This window comes from Castanea sativa, chromosome 11, assembly GCF_040712315.1.
Source record: "Castanea sativa cultivar Marrone di Chiusa Pesio chromosome 11, ASM4071231v1".
In the NCBI taxonomy this organism is placed as follows: domain Eukaryota; kingdom Viridiplantae; phylum Streptophyta; class Magnoliopsida; order Fagales; family Fagaceae; genus Castanea; species Castanea sativa.
The window spans coordinates 62,713,645-62,736,674 of NC_134023.1; the positions used below are offsets into that span (position 1 = coordinate 62,713,645).

The 23,030-nt window shown below is 33.1% G+C and overlaps 1 protein-coding gene across 1 annotated transcript; it reads left to right on the top strand.

The window, feature by feature from the left end:
- The first annotated feature begins 1,693 nt into the window (after positions 1–1,693).
- LOC142616898 (protein neprosin-like) lies at positions 1,694–4,074 on the top strand. The gene is made up of 6 exons (XM_075789652.1): positions 1,694–1,840; positions 2,035–2,121; positions 2,230–2,451; positions 2,568–2,732; positions 3,114–3,260; positions 3,709–4,074. The coding sequence occupies exons 1-6, from the start codon at positions 1,694–1,696 to the stop codon at positions 4,072–4,074; spliced, it is 1,134 nt and encodes a 377-aa protein (XP_075645767.1).
- The last annotated feature ends 18,956 nt before the right edge of the window (positions 4,075–23,030 follow it).

A 23,030-nucleotide genomic window follows, 5' to 3' on the forward strand; every position in this document is an offset into this window, starting at 1 on the left:
TAGTTGACAGCAAAATCATTAATACGCCATTGCAGAAAAATTTACTACCAAAATCTTAGAAATTAACGTGACAGTGAATAGTATTGCACTCACATCAACGTCATATTAAATAAATTATTATCATTATTGTTCTTTATGTTTTTTTTTAGAAACATTCATATTGAGTTTGAATGTTAACACGTTGATTTTCAAATCCAATATATTAAAATTATAATATTCCTAAGGCTAAATATTATATGTGTCAAACTAGTGAATTACCATGATATCGAATCTTAAAAAATCTAGTCACTGAGTATGACATGCTGTAGGGTATACAAAAAATTAACAACCAGGAGTACGATTTCACACCATAATTTTTCACAAAAATTGATAATTTTTTTTAAAGTTTTGATATGAGTTCACTAGTAGTGTGTGTCTATATATATATATATATATATCTGAATTTTGATCAATGACGATAGTTAATAGGAAATTTAACAGGAAGTTTGTACTCATAAGCTAACAAAATTTAAGTAAAACAGATAAATCAAAGTCTCATATTTAGGCATGGCCAAAAATAGGGTGATCGTTAATATACATTGATAAATAGCATGTGGAACAGTATAAAGAGGATGAACAAATGCATGTTTAAGTATTGCAAAGGGAACCGCCAAAGCTAGATATTACTGCCAATTGATTCGAGTATTAGCTCCATTTTACCAAAATTAACAGGTAAGGAAAATACCTCTATTTTTAAGGAATCCAAAGTTTATGATAACCCTAGGTTTACTAAAAGATGAACTTACCATATATAGTCAGACAGATTGATTAGGACAATTGTAGAGTAATATGAGTCAGCATTCCCCTTGTTAAGGTATTTTATCACCTCATGGATTGAATGTAAGACCATCTGACTTAATATCAGATAAACTTCGATTGTCTTATCCTTTGTATGCCAGAATGATCTAGTTTGTCGTAGTCCTAGTTGACAGCAAAATCATTAATACGCCATTGCAAAAAAATTTACTACCAAAATCTTAGAAATTAACGTGACAATGAATAGTATTGCACTCACATCAACGTCATATTAAATAAATTATTATAATTATTGTTCTTTGTGCTTTTTTTAGAAACATTCATATTGAGTTTGAATGTTAACACGTTGATTTTCAAATCCAATATATTAAAATTATAATATTCCTAAGGCTAAATATTATGTGTCAAACTAGTGAATTACCATGATATCGAATCTTAAAAAATCTAGTCACTGAGTATGACACATGCTGTAGGGTATACAAAAAATTAGCAACCAGGAGTACGATTTCACACCATAATTTTTCACAAAAATTGATAATTTTTTTTAAAGTTTTGATATGAGTTCACTAGTAGTGTGTGTCTATATATATATCTGAATTTTGATCAATGACGATAGTTAATAGGAAATTTAACAGGAAGTTTGTACTCATGAGCTAACAAAATTTAAGTAAAACAGAAAATCAAAGTCTCATTTAGGCATGGCCAAAAATAGGGTGATCGTTAATATACATTGATAAATAGCATGTGGAACAGTATAAAGAGGATGAACAAATGCATGTTTAAGTATTGCAAAGGGAACGGCCAAAGCTAGATATTACTGCCAATTGATTGGAGTATTAGCTAGTTACTCATGGCACCGCCTTGTGGAGGTGGGAGGATGTGGTCAAGGGTAGTAAAGATGGCCTTGTGCTTGTTCTTTCTTGCACCAATGTCATCAGTTGGAATTGGAATTAGGGACACTAACACCGTCTTTAGTAAGAAACCAAAACCGGAGGTTCGGAAGCAATTGAAACGCCTTAACAAGCCTGCTCTTAAAACCATCGAGGTTATTAATCACTTCATATAACATGTTTGTGTTCTATATAGTATTTTTAGCTTTGGTCTTAAAAGAATCATTCACTTTTGTGGGTTGTGGTGTTTCCATGACCCCAATGTTCAATAACAGTGTAATTTTATTACAACACTAAGAATATAGACTAATATCTATGTGTGTGTGATGAGAAAATGTATCTGATACAGAGCCCGGATGGAGATATAATCGATTGTGTAGATATCTACAACCAGCCAGCTTTTGATCATCCTTTGTTAAAAAATCACACAATTAAGGTGACTAGTTTAATTAACTAAATTTCATTTGGTATCACAAATAATTTAATACTTATTGTATTGTGGCATGGGCCGGGTTTGCGTTGGTATCTATGCCGAATGCGATAGATGAGACCCAGTTCTTATCCAGAAGGGTTTTCATTTGATGAGAGCAACGACATCTCCTCAAACTCCAAGCCTGAAATTACTCAGCCATGGCATTTGAATGGAAGCTGCCCAGAAGGAACCATTCCCATAAGAAGAACTAAAGAAAAAGATTTATTAAGGGCATATTATGGTAAGAAAAAACTCAGTACCATCCATGATGAGACCGATACAAGTATCCATGAGGTATAACTTAATTTTTAACCAATATAATTAATAGGTTGGAGCTCATGGTATTTCCTATAATGAAAGACTCAAATTGACATTCACGACCTTTGTTTTTTTTTGGGTTGAGTTTCTAGTATTGTCAGATTTCGGAGGAAGGAGATAGGTATTATGGATTGAATGCAGAAATCAACGTGTGGAACCCCGCAGTCATGGCACAAGACGAGTTCAGCTTGGCTCAATTCTGGATCGCAGGTGTTGATAATCGTAACGTCATTGATACAATTGAAGCTGGCATCATGGTATATATAATTTCATCTATCACCTTTTCTTTTAAGCACATGCAAAACATTGAATTACTAATAATTTTTTTTTCCAAATTATTTGTGGAGAAACAGGTCTACCATGATATGTATGAAGATTACGAGACTCATATCTTCATATTTTGGACTGTACGTGCTTTAATATTTGGCTTCCTTGCTAGAACTAGTCATGTTTATATTGTTTCTTTTTTGACAAGTCTCTCTCTCTTTTTTTTTAATCATGGCTGCAAAGTGATTCATATCAAAACACATGTTGCTACAATATGTTGTTCTCTGACTTCGTTCAAAATATTGTTTCTTTTTTGAAAAGTGTCTATTTTTTTTTTTTTTTTTTTACATTTATTTTTATCATTGCTGCAGAGTGATGGATATGGAAGAACCGGTTGCTACAATCTAGAGTGCCCTGGCTTTGTTCAAGTCGACAATCGGATTGTGGTGGGGGCAAGCGTCACGCCTTATTCCGTGTATGGTGGTGAACAGCATTCACTCAACTTCTTTATCTGGAAGGTAGTACAATATTTCAATTTAATTACATCATCAAATACTTCTAATTTTTGGATATACATATATGATCATATCATATGTAATTTTTTTTTATCTAGAAAAATTCAAAGTAACAAATGTTACAGATATGTTTGAAAATTCTTTTGGTTTTAGTTGTAACATTGTATGTTTGAAATTCTTTTGGTTTTAGTTGTAACAGTGTGTGTTTGAAATTATTTATTCTTGGTTTATTTATTTTTATATACAACTTGTTAAATTTAAAGTTTCAATTTTTTTTTCTATACACAATTTATTTTTACCTGACTTTTTTTTTTTCAAGACAGTGAATTTAAGTGTCCATGTTGTTCTGCATAAAAGATTCATTTTTTGTTTCTCTTTCGTTAGTCTTTATATCTTCATTTATAATTCAGAATATTACAAACTGATTTGTATGCCATGTACAATGAGGTAGGACGATCTTGGGGGTGGAGACTGGTGGTTGTACCTTTCGCATAGGTATCTATTGGGATATTGGCCAGCCTCCCTTTTCTCGATCATGGCTGGTAGCGCTACTTATGTTTCATGGGGAGGAGAGGTGACAAACACACAGATAGGTGGGCAGCACACCACAACACAAATGGGCAGTGGCCATTTCGCTGAAGAAGCGACCAATAGGGCTAGTTTCTTCCAAAATCTCAAAGTTATGGACGCTCAACAAGTTCTTCGGGGTCCCAGGAACAGTCGCAGATCCGTTACGGCACCCAATTGCTATAATCTCTTAAAGCATGAAGACTTCTTTTATTTTGGTGGTCCTGGTAGAAGCCTCCAATGTCCATGATCATTTAAATTATTATTTCAAAATTAATGAGAAAGGGAAAAAAATAAGAAGAGGAAAATTATTTTCTTCTTTTCTTCATGTCACACCAAATGTACGTACAAGCCCTATGTGATTTGAAACTCTCTGATTCATTGATGAAAATAATGAGTCTCTATGGAGTAGTAAAATTTTGAAATTATGTAATTTAATATAGTGGAAGTTAAGATTACATTTGAAACTAAGAAATCTCATCCTCTTCTGAATTCATTCTATCTTTGTTGTTGTGCTTTAAGAGTGTGTCTTTTCCATTATATGTGGTGTATTAGTGTCTGAGAATGTGATTATGTAAAGGCCCACCAACTTTAAAAACACGGTATCAGATCTAGTCATCTAGTAGATTTATGGTGAGAATGACATTTTCCAACTAGATGGTGCCATTTTAATTTTCATGGGTTACCAAATTTTTTTATTATTAATTGAAATATTTGAATGAAGGTGTTAATCAAATCCCAACATGTATGGTAGATAGTGGTAAAGCATGAGAATGTCCAAAGAAGTTTGGGATGAACCTACTCTCTTGCAGTTTATTTGTCCAATTATTATCTCACCTAAGGATTGTACGAGGAAGAACCCCACATAGCAAGCTTGGAGCTGAAAGAATACTACAATTTCTCACTTACGTTTGTTTAATAGCATTGCATATGTGCCTGTACTGGATCAAGAAAGGTCCAAGTTAGATAACCATAGTGAGGAGTTGTGAAATTCAAGCACTAGAAATCAGTTGGGATGTGAAATTTGATGAAAAATGCATAAGCAATTGGAGCACCCAAGAAGAAGAAAATATAATTTTTCCTTCAATTTAATGAGGATGAGCATATGAATGAAGTTCTGGAAGAACTTCCACTCTTTCTTCATCACTAGTATCTCTTATTTATAAAAGTTCATACTCAAGAGTCTTCCTAGTTTCCAAGGTATTTATGAGTCAATGGAGAATAGAGATGATCTCTCTCTCTCTCTCTCTCTAATAAGTTGTGCAAGACTTGAAATGAAAAGTGCTACAAAAATATAGGCTAACATCCAAAACTGACCTACTAGTTTTCAACTTTTGTCATTTCAATCCTCTAAATTTCACTTTTGTCATTTAGTCCTCTAAGTTTCAGGTTTGTCAATTTAGTCCTCCATTAAGCTTTCGTTAACTATTGCCGTTTACTAACCAATATGACGCCGTTTTGGACTCTTTTTTCTTTATTAATTCAGAATTAAAAAACTTATATTACAAAAAAAAAAAAAAACTACCCTCACCATATCCTAGCCTCACTGATTTCTAAAATAAAAAATTAGGGGGTTGAGGGACTGACTGAGGGAAAAAGAAAGAGGGGGAAAGAGAGAGTGAGAGATTAAGAAGGGGGAAAGGGAGAGAGAGAAACCGAGAAATCAGGATGAGGAGAGGGAGAGATCGGGAGAGAGGGTGAGACCAAGAGAGGTTGAAACCGAGAGGGAGAAAGGCAAGCGACTCCGCTCAACTCCATTGCTTCAGGCGGTAGCTCTCCAACTACTGCTTTGGCCATCTACAGCAATCACAGTTCGTATTCAGGTCGCTTTAATGTTTATGTGTGCCATTTATAAGCACATATAAAACCACAGTAAGCCCAATCTCCTTTTGCTTATAACTTGTCTTTCTCTTCGATTCGCAGGCGAATGAGCATATAACATGTAAACACTGCTATTCTTAAAATTGTAGTCATTCATCTTTAAAGGCACATACATAACTGACTCAAATGACTTTCTCAATCTTATCCTTTGAAACATGATAAGTATACTTTCCTTGCAAGTCTTTGTTTTCAGGGGCAGGGGAATGATTATGGTTTTTTTTTTTTAATAAAATTTTTTAATTTTATTTTAAATAATTTTTTTTAAATTTTTAATTAATAAAAAAACCCAAAATGGCGTTGTTTTGGTTAGCAAACGGCAATAGTTAGCCTAACGGAAGATTGAATTGATAAAATCTAAAATTTGGTGGACTGACATGACAAAATTGAAACTTAAAGGACTAAAATGACAAAAGTTAAAATTTAGAAGTTCAGTTTAGAATTTTATCCAAAAATATAAAAGGTTACTCGATGTTTATTTGAACCTTCACTTTAGTCTTTGTAGTTCCAAAATTCACTGTTACAATAAATTCTGTTGGAATTTCATGTGTGAATAGTGTTGTTAGTTTTGTAGTGAAATATCGCATTGGATACTAATGAGAAGGGATGCTTAATATAGTATAATTGGACCAAAATTTATTGGCTTAAAATTATTGGTTTAGTGGTGACCTTATATGTTATATTTTCCAAGGTGTTTTCTCCCTATAAACTAGTATCCAAAGTCGATAGTTTGAGGACAATTTTTTTTGGTTGATCCCACCAAGTAGAATGAGAAAGACTCCTATATCAGCTCCACCCATGTTTGAGTAAAGGTTCTACTAAGTGTGTCTTGGTGACTCCTATGGTTGTGCAAGAAAAAATCTCATGATTGCTCCACCCATGGTTGGATAAAGGGTACTCTATTGGTGATAATTTTTGATACCATATTTTTTCCGCCTTCAATTAATGTGCCAAAATGTCAATTTAGGCACTAAAAAGTGAAAGAAAATGTGGTATTACATGGAAAAGGTTTTTTTTGTTTTTTTTGTTTTGTTCAATGGGGCCTTGGATGAATCATTCTAATGATTCAAGAGCTCAAAATCCTAAACTTTCTATCTTTGGCTAAGTTTGACCAATGTTGACAACCCTAGCCAGGATTAGTAAAAAAGTTGAAGTTTTGATAAGACCTTTTGATTGACAAAAATTTATTACCATCTTAAAGATCATGAAATTACCTTCAAAACAATAGTTCATGGGCCAAAATCAAAGTTAAAATGGATAAAATATCAAGAAAACAACAAAACCCTAATTAAAAGTATTATTTTTCATGAAGGCATGATTTTCAAACCCAGACCGGATTGTACAGTTCGAACCAGTTAACCGAGAACCTCTCACAAATATGTTTTTTTAACCCTAAGAACCATTCTATGCTAAAAAAGTAGGAAACTATTTTGAACTGTGGTTGAACCACCAGGGTATGAAAAAAAAAAAAGTATGTACAACCTCAGAAAAATTTTCATTTAGCAATACAAAGGGAGTCGATTTCGTATTGTATCAGCCGGTATGGCTGGTATTTTTCTTATCGAAACCTAAACTTGTATAGAAACACATTTGTTTCGTGTTGGTTCAAATATAGGTCATATTAGGTTATACCGGCCCTACCGGAGCAAGTATCATATTTTGGCCGAAAAACTTATACCGGTTCGGAAGAGAAATATTAAGACTTTCAAATCTGAATAAAAGAAAAGAAAAATTCGCTTACAGATCAAATATCAGTAATATTTTGATTTATTTCCCTCACATTGCCACTGCGAGTACGTTGTTGAAGTTGATCCCATTTCTCCGAGCTCCCTTCTTCTGCCCCATACGGCCATACCAAATGCCTCTTTCTTCTGTTCTATTTCATTTACCTTTTCAAATTCTTTTTACTTGTCTTTTCGTATTTTATGTGCTGAGTCTATTGACACAAGGTTAATTAAACAATTTTATTTTATTTTTTACTTTTATTGTTTTGTGTGTCTGAGTCAGTGACCCATGTGAACATCAAATCAAACTTAACTCACTTTTTCTTTTTTCCATTTTCATTTTTTCCCCTAAGTTCAACTATGAACTGTACACACTAACTGCTATTGTTGTGCAATTTTGAAAATGACAAAGAAAAGAAAAAAAAAATATTTATTAAATGAGATATGAGTTTATAATTTTAAATATTTTCATTAAATTGTATGAAGTTTGACTTGTTAATATATAAATAAATAATTGTATATATAAATATATACAATTAGTGGTAATTTCAAAACGGTATATTGGTATTAACCGGTACCAAATATCTCATTTTTCTTACTCCAATATTAGCGGTGATCCCATTTTGCCATTTTGGTTTGCCTTTGACACAATACTTTCAACATCAACAACAGAGTTTTGTAGAGTCCAATCTCAACTTCTTTGTAACATCAGCTAGAGAGATACAGGAATAACATAAACAGATGTTGCGTAGCCTAGTCCTAATGACATTTTTTGCAGCCTAACAATGAAATTATGGGCCTGCTCTGAATTAAAAGTAGTTGAAAAATGCTTAGCAACATGCCCGAGGAGCTTACATTTTGGGTTTACCAATCTTGTATTTTTGACATAGAAGGATGCTTACAGATGTTTAATTTCAACAACCTATGTAAACGGATTGTTTGGTAAGGATTTCCCATTGATTAATCATAATAATAAACTAATCCAAAAATCAAAACTCTAAGTAGGAGTGGGAAAAGTAAGAAGCAATTGGAATCTATATATCTACCAAAACTAAAAACCCAAAGAGAAGAAGAGAAAAACCTAAATGGCTAGTGTTCCAAAGAAAGAAAGAAAGAGAAAAGAAGGTACCTATGAAAGAGGAGATTGGTGGTGAATCAAAAGCAAAACTAGCCTTCCAAATCAAAACCATAGAAAAAAGAAAAAGAAAAATGGTATGAATGGCATATATTAGAAAACATAGAGGTTGTGGGTGTTAGGTTCTAAAGATTTAGATTTGAATATTTAGAATCACATTTGTATTGTGTTGGCAAATCGAGAACAAAACATGTCTAGTCTAGGTTTTAGGCAATGCTTAAATGTGGGTGTTTCAAGGTTCAAGTCTAGTTGAGTTCAGAAAAAGGGTCTGTAATTCTGCCTTGCTCGACCGATCAAGAATTGGGCTCAATCGATTGAGAATCGCAAGCACAACTTTTTTTTTGTGTAGAATTTTAAACAAGCCCAAGCCCTCGAAAATGTTTAGGGTTTCATCTAAACTTCTCCACATATAAAAGGGAAACCCTATCCACGTTTCGAAGACTTTTTGGAAGATGTGTGTTACTCTTTGTGAGATCTGAGAGGTTTTGTATCTTCCAACTACACAAGAATCTACCGGAGCAAGAACTACAATCAAGCGTTGGTAGAACATAGTTGCTACAGCAAGATCATTATTGATAGTGATTTGAAACCTTTGAGTGGGATCTCAAAGTCACAAGTAAGGCAGCTTGTGTTGCTATAAATCCGAGAAGAGATTGCACGTGGTCGTGTTAGTAAGTTACTACTTAGGTAGCAATAGATTTATGGTTAAATCTGATTGTAAAAACTTTAATTCTCTTATAGTGGATTTACTTTACCTTGAGGATAGTTAGGTCAAACCCTTCTTAGGTTTTTACCTTGAAACGGTTAGTTTAATCAGTTTTCTTAGGTCATCATATCATGGTGTTATTTAATTTTTCGCTGTTTTGCATGGTATGATATATTTGAGTTTACCCTAGATCTGAATAATTAATCTAAGTAATCACTTGGTTAATACATTAGGTTAAACAATCTGGTTTAAGGGGTTTAAACGAACAAACAAGTGGTATTAGAGCGGGTTAGCCCTTGTTTTTAGGTTTCTTAACCTAGAGTTGATCCTTGACCCCTGCTGTCATGGAACACGTTCACTCTCTTATGATCCCTCCACACTTTGATGGAAATAACTATGCTTACTAGAAGGTTAGGATGAAAGTCTCGTTGAAATCCATTGATGAGAAAGTGTGGCTGTTTGTTGAGAATGGTTGGGAAAGACCAACCACTGCTGTTAGTGAATGGATTGCTGCCCCAAAGGAAGCAGTAAGCTTTAATAGTAAGAATATGAATGTGATATTCAATGCTGTTTCTATAGAAGAATTTAAGAGGATCTTAAATGTGGAGATTGTTCACACTGCTTGGAACATCTTGCAAACTGTGCATGAAGGCACTGAGGTAGTAAAAATCAATAAACTGCAGTAGTTGACATTTAGATTTGAAAGTATTAAAATGTTTGATGATGAATCTTTTGATGAATTCTATGCTAAGTTAAATGATATTGTCAATTCTGCTTTTAATTTGGGTGAAATATATGATCAACCTAAAATTGTTAGGAAAATTCTTAGATCATTGATTGATGATTTTAGACTTAAAGTGATTGCCATAACTAAAAGTAAAGATGTGGATTTTATCCTTGTAGATGAACTTGCAAGAACTCTTCAGTCCTATGAATTTGATTTACCAAAATCTAATAAATCCAAATCTATGATTTTAAAATTTGTTGATGATTGTGGATTTGATGATGAACTCTCATCTACTGAGATTATTTATCTTACTAAGAGCTTTAGAAATTTTCTGAAGAATAATAATAGGAGGGCAAGAAATAGAAACAATGTTGACACTAAGAATGTGAAGAAAAATGACACTGCCAAAAACAAAAATGCTGAAAAATCAAAAGATAAAGTAGGTCAATCTTCCAATAGTTCTTTGGGACAATAGTGTTATGGTTGTTAGGGTTATGGTCATTTGAAATCTGAGTGTCCAACTTTCTTGAGGTCAAAAGGTAAAGCTATGGTTGTTACTCTGAGTGATGACGAAGTTTCAAATCATGAGTTTGAAAGTGTTTGTTCATCCAACTCTTTTTGAAGTTAAGGCACATAAGGATGTAGTTCCAACTTCTACAAGAACTAGGGTAGATTTGAGTGAGTCTAAATCTAAGAATCCTAATCAATCTAGAAGCAAGAAAACCACAAACCTTAGTGGTTTTGTCACTTTTGTGGTGGAGTTGGGCATACTAGACCAAATTGCTTTAAGTTGCAAGCTTTATAGCAATTTTCCAAACAAAAAGTGCCTGTGCAAAAAGCACAAGATTATGTAGCACTCATTCATGAGTTGGTGAAGGTTCTTAACCTTTATACCAATATTGGAGCTGAAATTAGGGTAAATTCAAATAGAAATCCCAACTCCAAGTTTGCATCTAAAAAGGTTTGGATGCAAAAGACTCAACCTTAGTGAATTTGTCTGACATGGTTCTTGTGTTAATTCTTTCTATCTCTTGTGACCAAAATTTGTTTTTCTTTAGGATTGCATTTGCATAACATTAATACATTGCATTCTAGGTTTGTTTTGTTTTATGTTTTTCAATTTAAAAAAAAAAAATAGAGAGTCAGATTTTTTTTTCTTTTTGTTGGTATTATACATCTTCAAAATGTGTAATTGAGATTGGCCTATGAAATTTACATTTCATGACTGTGTACCTCGTTTAGCTTTGATAAACTTTATTTTTTTTGCACTTTGCTAGTTTTTGCTATGTAGTGCTTATATTGTGTGCATTGTTTATGATTTTTAAACACATGCTCTTAATTTTGAAGTCACAAACTTTTGATTGTAAGGACTAAAAAATCCTAGGAGAAAGGCATAAATAATAATCTCACCACTGTTACTCGCCAATTATGAACATTTGTGTGCAAATCATAAAAGCCGTGGCAAGGTGTAGCACTTGCACAACAAAATTATTAAGATGTTATTGTACATTAGTAAAAAGAAGCAAAAAGCAAAATGAAAAACAAAGAAAAATATTCTTCAAAAGAAAAAGAAAAAGAAAAAAAAAACCTGCATGGTTGCAAGTGTGTTTTCTAGGAGATGTGGGAGTTATATTATTTAATTCTTTAGGTGATAGTAATTTTCAAACTTATGTGATTAATAATATAGAAATTGTGCTTATTTTCTATCTACATATCACCTTGTGAGTATCTCATACACGTACAAGTTGCACACACCACAAGAAAAACTTTGTTAAATATGGTATATGTGATTGTGTGTTAAGTTTTGTGGCCTTCTAAAATTAAACATTTTGATGTGTTCAATGCATTTTGGGGAGTGAGGAAAGAAAAGATTGAGGAAATTTTGGAAAAGTTGAATTTTTCTTTGAAAAGTTTGGTTTTGGAAATCGTTTGAAATCATGAACATGCATATCATATATTAGGTTCTAAAAAATTAGGAACTAATGTATTAGAACTTCAATATGTATATGTTGGCAAACCATGATTAAAACGTTTAGTCTAGATTTATGTTGCTCAAAGTATGTATTTGTGTAAAGTTAGAATTGAGTAATTGTAGGAAATTACTATTAAATTTCTGCAAGGCTTGATCGATCGAAAATTAGACTTAATCGATCGAAGCTCATGCAGATTGTTTTTCTGCAAAATTTTTCCAACTCAGCCCAAGCCTGTTTGACGTGTAGGGTTTTATGTTTTATGTCTCATATAAATAGAAAAACCCTAGCCATGTTTTAGAAGTTGTTGATATGCTGTGTGTGTGAATCTCTTGTGAGATCTATAGGTGTTTACCTTCATACATACTTAGGGTTATCAAGATCAAGATTGATTTTGAGAGTTTGGTGACCGCTTTAGTTGCTGTTTCAAGAGCTTAAAGAAAAACTCAAGTGGGCGTACTTGTGGATGTTGTGGATCTGAGAAAGAAGTAGTCCACGTACTCAGAGCTGTCACGCGGTCGTGGTTGTAAGTTTTCTACTCGAGGTAGCAATAGGATGTTAGTGGTCTAAGTTGCTATTGTAAAATTTCAATTCTTTAATACTGGATCTTGTTTTACCTTGAGGATAGCTAGGTTAAATCCTCCTCAAGTTTTTTACCGGTTTGGTTTTCCTGGGTTATCATCTCATTGTGTTCTTTATTTTTCGCATTGTTTACTTGATATGATTTACTTGTGTTAACCTAGATTTGAATAATTTACCTAAGTAATCACTTGCCTAAATAACTAGGTTGAACAACTAGTTTTTAAGGGGTCTAAAAACGTACAAGTGGTATCAGAGCGGGTTAGCTCTAGTGTTTAGATCTTTTGATCTAAGAGTTGATCCTTGACCCTTGTTGTCATAGAATATGGTCACTCTCTTATGATCCCACCTCACTTTGATGGGAACAACTATGCCTACTAGAAAGTAAGGAGGAAAGCATTCCTGAAATCCATTGATGAAAGGGTTTGGAATTCCGATGAATACAGATGGGAGAAGCTAACTACTCCTGTAAGCGAGTGGCAAACTTATCAGAAAGAAGCAGCCGCTTTTAATAACAAAGCCATGAATGTTATTTTCAATGCTGTTTCTATGGAAGAATTCAAGAGGATCTCAAATGTTGAGGTTGCTTATATTGCTTGGAATATTCTCCAAACTGTGCATGAAGGCACAAAGGCAGTTAAAATCAATAAGTTACAGCAGTTAACAACTAGATTTGAAAGCATTAGGATGTCTGATGATGAAAGTTTTGATGAATCCTATGCTAAGCTTAATGACATTGTTAATTCTACTTATAATTTGGGTGAAATTTATGATCAACCTAAAATTGTTAGGAAGGTCTTGAGATCTTTGACTGAGGATTTTAGACCCAAAGTTACCGTCATTACTGAGAGCAAGGATGTGGACTCCATCTCTGTTGATGAGCTTGTAGGATCTCTCCAGTCCTATGAGCTAGACCTACCCAAGATAAACAAATCCAAATCAATAGCTCTTAAGTCGGTTGATGATGTTGAAGGGAATGGATTTGATGATGAACTCTCTTCTATAGAGATTTCTTATCTTACCAAGAACTTTAGAAACTTTCTCAGGAACAATAACAGAAGGGCAAGAGGTAAAAACAATGTTTAACCTAGGAATTTTAAGAGGAATGAACCCACTAAAGTGAAGAATACTGATAAATCTAAAGAGAAAGTAGGTCAAACCTCTAATAATTCTTTGGGTCAACAATGTTTTGGTTGTCAAGGGTATGGTCATGTGAAATTAGAATGTCCTACATTTTTATGATCAAAGGGTAAGGCTATGGCTGTAACCCTTAGTGATGATGAAGTTTCTGATCATGAGTCTGGTAGTGATGAGGATGGAAACTTTATTGCTTTCACAGCTACTGCTGAAGTTGATGAAAGTGTTGTCGTTGAAGAGAGCCTTTCTGATGGGGAACTCTCTAAATGTTCTGATTTGCAAGAAGCTTACAATAATCTGTGCAAAGTTGATGCAAAAGATGCTTTGAATGTTGAAAAAGGTTTAAAGAAAATTACTTCTCTTGAATTTGATAAGAAATATCTATTGTTGAAATTGCTTGATGTGCACTTTAATTGATAAAGTGAAGACTGAGAACATGATGTTGACTGACAAGATTAAGAAATTGGAACTAGAATTATTTGTTGCTAGAGAACAAACTAATAGGTCTGCTAGTTCTAAACTTGATCACATGCTGAGTGTTCAGAAGTCTCCTTTAAACAAAACTGGTCTAGGTTTTGTAGAAAGCATCTCTTTGTCTAAAACTGATTCCACAAATTTTGTTCATTCTTCTGAGCCTCCTGTGAGTGAGATTGTCAAACCAGTAGAAGTTACACTTCCTAGGAAGATTATGGTTGATCTTAAAGAGTCTAAGCGTAAGACTCCTAACCCGCCTAAGGATAAGTTGCAATGATAGACCTATATGGCTTTGTCTTTTTTGTGCAAAGTCTTGGCACATTTGTCCAAACTATTTCAAGTTACAAGCTACTAAGCATGCTAATAAGCCAAAAGTACATGTGCCTCAAGCACAAGATCCTTTGGTACTTATTGGTGAGTTGGTAAAGGTATTAAACCTTTATTCTAATCTTGGAGTTGCTCATCATTCTAATATGAATAATGACTCCAATGCTAAAGTTGCATCTAAAAGGTTTTGGACACAAAATGCTCAATTTAATTAAGTCTTTTTGACATGGTCCTTGTGCTTCATCTCTCTATTCTTTGTGACCATTCTTCTTTTGTTGTTTTGGTTTATTTTTGTTTTTAGGATTTGCATTGCATAACATTCATGCATTTCATGTTAGGTTGTTTTTGTTTTTGTTTTTTTTTTTTTTTCCAAAATAAAAAAAGGAAAAATGTGTTTTGCATTATTTTTTTTGGACATGAAATCAAGACTAGCCATATTATTTTTAGATAATATGTTTATGTCCTTTGTTTAGCATGGATGAGCTTATTTTATTGCACTTTACTAGTTTTGGCTATGTTGTGCATGTTGTGTGGGAGTTATTTATAGTTTTAGATCACATGATCTTAATTTTGAAGTCACGTGTTTTTGATTGTAAGAACTAAAAAATCTTAAGAGAAATGCATAAATAACTATCTCACCACTGTTTACTAGTCAATCATGAACACCTTAGTGCATATCCTAAGATTTTGTGCTCAAGAAAGTGTAGTACATGCACAAAAAGAACATAAGGTATAGCCTCGGTTATAATGAATTCAAATATAATAAAATTGGTGTATACATTATTGGGCTATAAAAAATTCAACTTGAAATAAAAATTGGTGTGTACATTATGAGGCAAAATCAAGAAACTTACATGATTGTAAGCTTGTTTTCTAGGAGATGTAGGAGTTATATGATGTAACTCTTTAGGTGATAGTCACTTTCAAATTCATGTGATGAATTCTATAGAAAATGTGATTGATTTCTATTTACTTATCATTTCACATGTATCTCTTGCTTTTGCTAGTTGCACACACTATAAAATTTTCTCTTTACTAAACATAGTACATAATATTGTGTGTGATCTTGTTGTGGCCATCCTAGATTAAATGTGTCCAGATTCTAATGCAAAATATGTTTTAATGTTTGTGTTTTGAAGACAAATTGATTGAAAATCTTGTTTTTGGAAGATCTAAGTTGAATTCAAGGGTTTTTGAAAAACTTTTCATCTCATACTCATGCATTTCATTCATAAAACAATGTGTTTTGAGGAATTTCTGCATTAAAATGTGCTGTTTTTCAAAAAACTAATTTTTCAAGATTTTCGATCGATCGAACTTGTTGCTCGACCGATCGAAAATGCGATAAAAATTTTGGTTACAATTTGCCTGGCTCAATTAGTGCTCGATTGGTGCTAGATTGATTGAGGGTGTTCTTTGATTGATCGAATCTATTTTTTCGACCGATCAAAAATTGATCAGAGAGTTTTTTAAAAGGCTTTTCTCACGTGTTCAACACACAGTTCATACTTTTTCAAAAAGCTCTTTCTCTCTTCTTCTTCAACCGATCCACTTCAAGTCAAATTTTTGTCGTTTTCTTCCAAATATTTTTTAAAGGTTTTTGTCTTCAAGTGCCTGTAAGACCTTATTACCCTTTCTTTTTCATTTTATTTATATTTTTCATGCATTTTAGGTGTAATTTTCGAACCTATAGGAATTTGGGGTTTTTGATTTTTGAGTTGGTTTCTTTCAAAAGTAATCATTGGGTTTTTGTTCTTAAATGCTATAAACATGTTTCCCATACATTAATTTGATTATTTGGTGGTTTGAGATCAATTTGAAATTCTAGGTCTTGAAACTACATGAAATTGTGAATTTTTTTCAATTGGACTGTAATTGATAAAATTGACTTGTGTAATTGATTGATTAATTCATTATATGATGTTTCCTAACTAGTATGATGGTTAATTGCTCAATTTGGGTTACTTTTTGAAATTGAGTTCTTCAAAATTTAGGGTTTTTGTACTAAAACTCTTTGTTCAAGTCAATTGTTGGTTTCTAAAGTATAATTGAACTGTTTTCAATGCATTAGAGCATGCATCATTTGTTCATTCAGTTCATGCATCATATAGAATGATATTTTCTATTGTTGTTTTCTCTCTAACCTTGTCTGGTGCAGACTGCCCTTGGTTTTCTTTGTTTTTCTTTCTTTGGTCTGGTTGGCCTTTCCTTTCCTACCCTTAGCATCATGGTTAGGAAGACTAGAGCCAATAAGAAAACCACCTCCTCCTCTACTCCTGATTTCTAGAGTGATAGATTCCTTAGCCCGAAAAATCAGGAAACCTTTGAGAAGTTGAATGTATATAGGAAGGTGTGGGCTAAAAGGAAAGTGATTTTAGATGAGGTTGATCTTGAGATTCGTAGGAGTTTTGATCGTAGGGGTTGGTTGCCTCTTTTAGATGTAGATCATCCTCCTCTGGCTGTTCTGATCAAAGAGTTTTATTCGAACCTCTCTATTCACCCCACTTCATCTAACATTCAGTTTGTAAAGAGTTGGATAAGGGGAGAAGAGTATGTCATTACTCCTCAGGTAGTGGCCTCTACTCTTGGTGTACCTTTGGTACAACAGCCTGTTTATCCTTATGATGAGTCCCCTCCCCTAGATGACATCATGTACCTCATCACTGGTACTACCATTCAGTGAGGTACTGATCCTCGTATCACCTCACATGAGCTCACTGAGGTTCATTACTTGTTTTTCCAGATTTCTTGTCATTCTATCTGGTCTATTTCTCACTTGCACACCATTCCTATTGAGCGTTGTGCATTTTTGTATGCCCTTGTGACTGATGCTCCTATGTGTTTTCCAACTTTTTTCATTTGTTCTTTGGTTGAGGTTCATAGGAGTAGTTCTAGGTCACATGCTCTTTTCTTTCAAGTTTTCATTCATTGGATTTTGTTAGATTTGGGTTTAGAGGATTTTCCTGCATCCGAGCATGTTCATATCATTGCCCCTATAGGTGCTACCTTTCTTAGGCAAAGAACGACTTAGATGAAAGATAGCTCTAAACGCCCTCGTGTAGAGTCTTCTACTGGTGATGCATCTCAGCCTCCTCCATCTGGTGATCCATCTGTTGAGGAGTTTGTTGATCCCACTGCCACTGTTGATCCTCCTCCTACTACTTCGGGTGATTCATCCATTCAGAGTGTGTTGGATACTGTTGTGACCGTTCAGGCGGCGCATGGATAGCTTTTGGTGGATGTGCTCATAAAGCTTTAGGCTTTGCGTGCAGATTTGGCGAGTCTTCGGCAATCTACTCCACCACCTCCTTTTGAAGATGATGAGCCTTGATTGTCCTTTGGCAATTCATCACAAAAAGGGGGAGTACATATTGATGGAGATAGGGGGAGATTTTGATGTTGGAGCTTTAGATTGTATTTAGGAGATTCACGATGTATTTTTGTTATTGGCTCAAGTTGTATTTGTTTTTAATGGGTTGTATATGTTAGGGGGAGACATTACTTTTTTTTTTTAATTTTTTTTATTTTATCTCTTTTATTGTTTCTTGTTTCACATGTGCTACATTGATTATTGATTTATATTATGAGGTTATTCATGATATATGTCTTTTAATTTCTGTTTTGTGAAATCAAGAATTTATTTATTTTTATTTGTATTTTCCACACATGCATTTATGTGTTTGTTGAGTGTTACAAGAATATACAAGTTGATTCAGTAGTGCTACTGTCTACACTCGCAACTGATAGATAGTAGTTAGGTTGAACTGTTTTTCGGCATTTTGTTGTAATGGGCTGTTTTGTAACTTTGTGCATTTTTGTTTTGGTATGTGTTTTGTCACGGATTGCCAAAGGGGGAGTTTGTTAGGTTCTAAGAAATTAAGAACTAATGTATTAGAAATTCAATATGTATATGTTGGCAAACCATGATCAAAACGTTTAGTCTAGATTTAGGCTGCTCAAAGTATGTGTTTGAGTAAAGTTGGAATCGAGTAATTACAGGAAATTATTATTAAATTTCTACAAGGCTCAATCGATCGGAAATTAGACTCGATCGATTGAAGCTCGTGCAGATTGTTTTTTTGCAGAATTTTTCCAACTCAGCCCAAGCTCGTTTGACGTGTAGGGTTTTATGTTTTGTGTCTCATATAAATAGAAAAACCCTAGCCACGTTTTAGAGATTGTTGATATGCTGTGTGTGTGAATCTCTTGTGAGATCTATAGGTGTTTACCTTCATACATACTTAGGGTTATCAAGATCAAGATTGATTTCGAGAGTTTGGTGATCGCTTTAGTTGTTGTTTCAAGAGCTTAAAGAAAAACACAAATGGGCGTACTTGTGGATGCTGTGGATCTGAGAAAGAAGTAGTCCATGTACTCAGAGTTGTCACATGGTCGTGGTTGTAAGTTTTCTACTCGAGGTAGCAATAGGATGTTAGTAGTCTAAGTCGCTATTGTAAAATTTCAATTCTTTCATAGTGGATCTTGTTTTACCTTGAGGATAGCTAGGTTAAATCCTCCCCAAGTTTTTTACCAGTTTGGTTTTTCTGGGTTATCATATCATTATGTTCTTTATTTTCCACATTGTTTACTTGATATGATTTACTTGTGTTAACCTAGATTTGAATAATTTACCTAAATAATCACTTGGCTAAATAACTAGGTTAAATAGCTGGTTTTTAAGTGATCTAAAAACGTACATCATATCATACAAACAGTTTTTCAAATGATTCTAAAGAAATTATTTTAGAAATTTTGAAAATTTTTCTGTTCCTTTAGATTTCGACTGATCAGATCTATTTTTCGACCGATCAAAATGTGAAGAAGAAAAACAGCTTTTTCTTTTAAAAGTTTCGGGTTTCTTCAATTCCTGCTCGATTCCTTTTGATTAGTCGAGCAAAGTTTCATGTGAAACTCGATTCTTGCCTGATTCCTCTTAACCGCTCGGATCTCGTTTTTTAAAAAGAAATAGGAATTAGATATAACTTTTTCAAAAGGCTATTTTTGTTTATCTCTTCGATTCCTCTCTCGATCCCTTCTCTCTAATTTTTTTTTTTTTTTTTTTTGTCGTTTTCTTGGTCAAAGATTCAAAGGTTTTCATCGTACAATTAAGGTAAGACATTTTTGTCCTTTCTTATTTATCTTTTTACAAGTTTTCACGCATTTTTCATTGAGTTTTTAGGGATTTTCACAATTTTGAAAATTTGGGGTTTTTGATGATTATGGACTTTTTGATAAAATCTGAACTATGGGTGTTTGTCTATACATCATACTAACATGATTCACATGCTTAATTTCAAAATTTTTGTGGTTTAGTAAAAATTTCGAAATTAGGGTTCTAAAAGATGAAATTGACATGTGTTATTGAGAAATAGTGGATTTTGTGAAATTGAGCAAAATTGACATGTGTTATTGATATATTGACATGTGTTATCTAAAAGATGACTGCCGTTGAAAATTAGACAAAATTATACCAAACCTTATAAAAAGCCTAAACCCACTTATTCTCTTACATATTATGACCTAAGCATGATCCTTTCCCACGTGTAGATGAAAGCCGTGATGTTAGGATTAGTGTCCTTAAATCCTATTGTATGATGCTATGTATGATATTATGTATGACATTATGTGTGACATTGTGTATGACTTAATATTGTGTTTAATAAAGTTGTTTTATTATTATCTAAAATAATGGTAACATGAATATTTTGACATTATCATATAGTCCATGAGATACATAGTATGTGATTTATGTGATTTAGTCACAGAAGATATAAGTCACAAGTTCTTTGTAAACTCAGAATTTATAGTTTGTAGTCAGTGATGAAATTGGGCATTTCATCTGCGAAGACTATAACGTATCAACTAAGATGATTTGTCTTGATCATGGAAGTGGAGACTTCTAGTTGATATGTTGATATGTTTTAAGAGTTAAGACATATTGAACTAGACTGCTGTGAGATTTATTATTCTCCTAACGACTGTTAAATAAATAATAAATCTCATGACTTCTATTTGCATGAACTCTTAATCCTAAGAGAATAATGGACCTGATCATGAAGTGTAGGTTGCTTTGATATACCAAGAGTGAGATCTAAAGTAACGGTCAAAATCTCAGTATGTTGGGCAACCACATTTAGTGTTGATGGAACATATATTCTCAAGATGGAATTCATAGTTTCTTAACAGAGATATAAAATATTCTCTTGAGATAAGTTTAATGGGATCAGTTATTCAGAGAGTTAGGCCTAACCATTTTGGTAAGAAATTACTAAAGTATATATTTATGAAATTGGATTTCATAAATATATGATGAATAACTTTAAAGGATTAAACCGGGTACTCAAGGATAAGATGTAGTAATTTACAAAGTGGCAGTCTACATTCATGACTTTGTGTTACTACAAATATTTTATGAAGAGGTTGCATGTATAATAAAGTCTTGGGATATAATTTATTAATAAGGCCTAGAGTGCAATTATATTTATATAGTAGTATTAAATATAATTAATGGAAACTTTGGATTTGTTAAGAGTTGACGGAAAAACCCAAGGCCCATTGGAGCTAGTGTCTTATTGGTCCCTTTTGGTTCCACTCCAAGCCACACACTAAAGCCGAATTGGAAAGGCCCAATAGGCCAATCCAATTAGATAATCAGTTAGTTATAAAGGAAGACACATACAGAATTTTTATGAGTGATATAAGAAATGGTGTGTATGTGAGAGTGAGACACACTTTCATTCTCCCTTTGAAAACTGATCGAGAGACCACACATCTTGGGCGTAAAGTAGAATTGGAGTGAAGATTAAAAGTGTTCCCAAGTGCTTCTAATCTTTATTTTGAATTTCTCCACATCAAGGTATGCTATCTTGTTCTTAAATGATGAAATTTGCATAGTGCATGTTATCAATCATGAATGAAATAAATCCTTGTTTGTTGCTTCCGCTGTGTGTTTTGTGTGAGATACAAAACCAGATTTTCCAACACATGACTCTAACCCACTTACAAGTTAAAAACTCTCTTTCTCCTCTCCCATGTGTAGATGAAACTTGAAAGCCAAGATCATGACTCACTTAGAAACTCTCTTCCTCCGTACAAGCTTCCCTTTAGACTACATACACTCTTCAATTTCTTTACAAACAACAGTTCGCAATCCGAATTCAGTGATCCCATTTGACAAAACCAACGTTCCTACTCATTTTTCAAGTCTTAATTTAGTTTTCTTATGTAAACTAATGGAGATGTATAGTCAAGGAAAATATACAATCACTTAAAAAAAGAAGAAGGAAATGGACGATCTAACCTCAACAGTCTCACCACTCTATTTTCTGTTCCTCTTCCAAAACTTCTCTCTCTCTCTCTCTCTCTCTCTCTCTCTCTCTCTCTCATTTTGAGTGGTATATTAGGATTCCCCAAATTGAAGATAATATTCAATCTTAACAATGGGCTACACATTAATTGTAAGGATTTTCTTCTAAGATAATGATTACTTCTCTTGCTGTGTTATAGAAAATGTCAAATGGTATGCGATAGTACATAGTCACTAATAGTCATATTGCATTCAAATATATTCATATTAAAATTTAAGTTGTCAATGATGCTATGGTACTTGGTATCAAGACCAATTTGTTGATATGACTTTTGATATGCTCCTACAGCTAATTGAGAAATTCACAGAAAGTTGAACCAAACTGTTTGTGATACCTTCGAGCTAATTGAGAATTCTGAGAGCATTTGTCCATTTTAGAAATCTAAAAAATTTATAGGATTCTAGCCAAAATTATTTGGCATATAATCTAGATGCAAAAATAATTTTGGTATATATGGTAGAAAATAGAGAGGACTACAAAAACTTTTAGTTAAATGCATACCATTTTTCTTAAGTCTTCCTGTAGTATATACATGGGTTGGCTTAAAGTAGAATTTCATTGGCAAAATTAGTGGTAAGTTCATTTAATCAAATCCATAAGCAACAAGGATTTGCCATTTACTATAAATGTTATTTCATTCAATTATTTAATTATATATGTAGTACTTTTTATTATTATTGTTAGTTCTTGATTTATATTTTTTTAATTAAAAAAATTATTGTGGTTAACGATATATACTTATTTTACTTATTATAGTAAATATTTGTTTATTTAGATGTTTATTTCTGTGAATCCTCTTCAATATCTTCTTGCTTACTTAATTCCTATTGATGTAAATAGTGAAGATTGGAATCCTATGAAAACTAGGTTTATTGTTTTAGTTTGAGACCAACATAATTTAATTATACTTTTTATGCAAAACTTGAGACCAACATACGATGCACTTGTTTTGAACTAGTTCTAATATAATAAAACATTAAAAAAATTTAGAGAAAAGAGAGGTGACGTGGAAAGTTATGGTTCTAGCAAAGCTTATGTGGCATGATATTATGAGTGAAAGCTCGGATTTGTGTTAAAATAACAAAAGCTATTCATACCCCAAATTAAAATATTACGGCTCGGTTGATTTTACTCTAACTTAAACTAAGTGTGGAATAGAGTAAATGCGAGCGAACAAGTAAT

What these genes read in the sequence shown, in the direction of transcription:
- LOC142616898 (XM_075789652.1), top strand. Translation starts at nt 1,694, where the DNA reads ATGGCCTTGTGCTTGTTCTTTCTTGCACCAATGTCATCAGTTGGAATT. An exon ending in TAAAAAATCACACAATTAAG is followed by an intron (nt 2,122 to 2,229) that starts GTGACTAGTTTA and finishes CGAATGCGATAG; the next exon opens with ATGAGACCCAGTTCTTATCC. An exon ending in CCGATACAAGTATCCATGAG is followed by an intron (nt 2,452 to 2,567) that starts GTATAACTTAAT and finishes TTGAGTTTCTAG; the next exon opens with TATTGTCAGATTTCGGAGGA.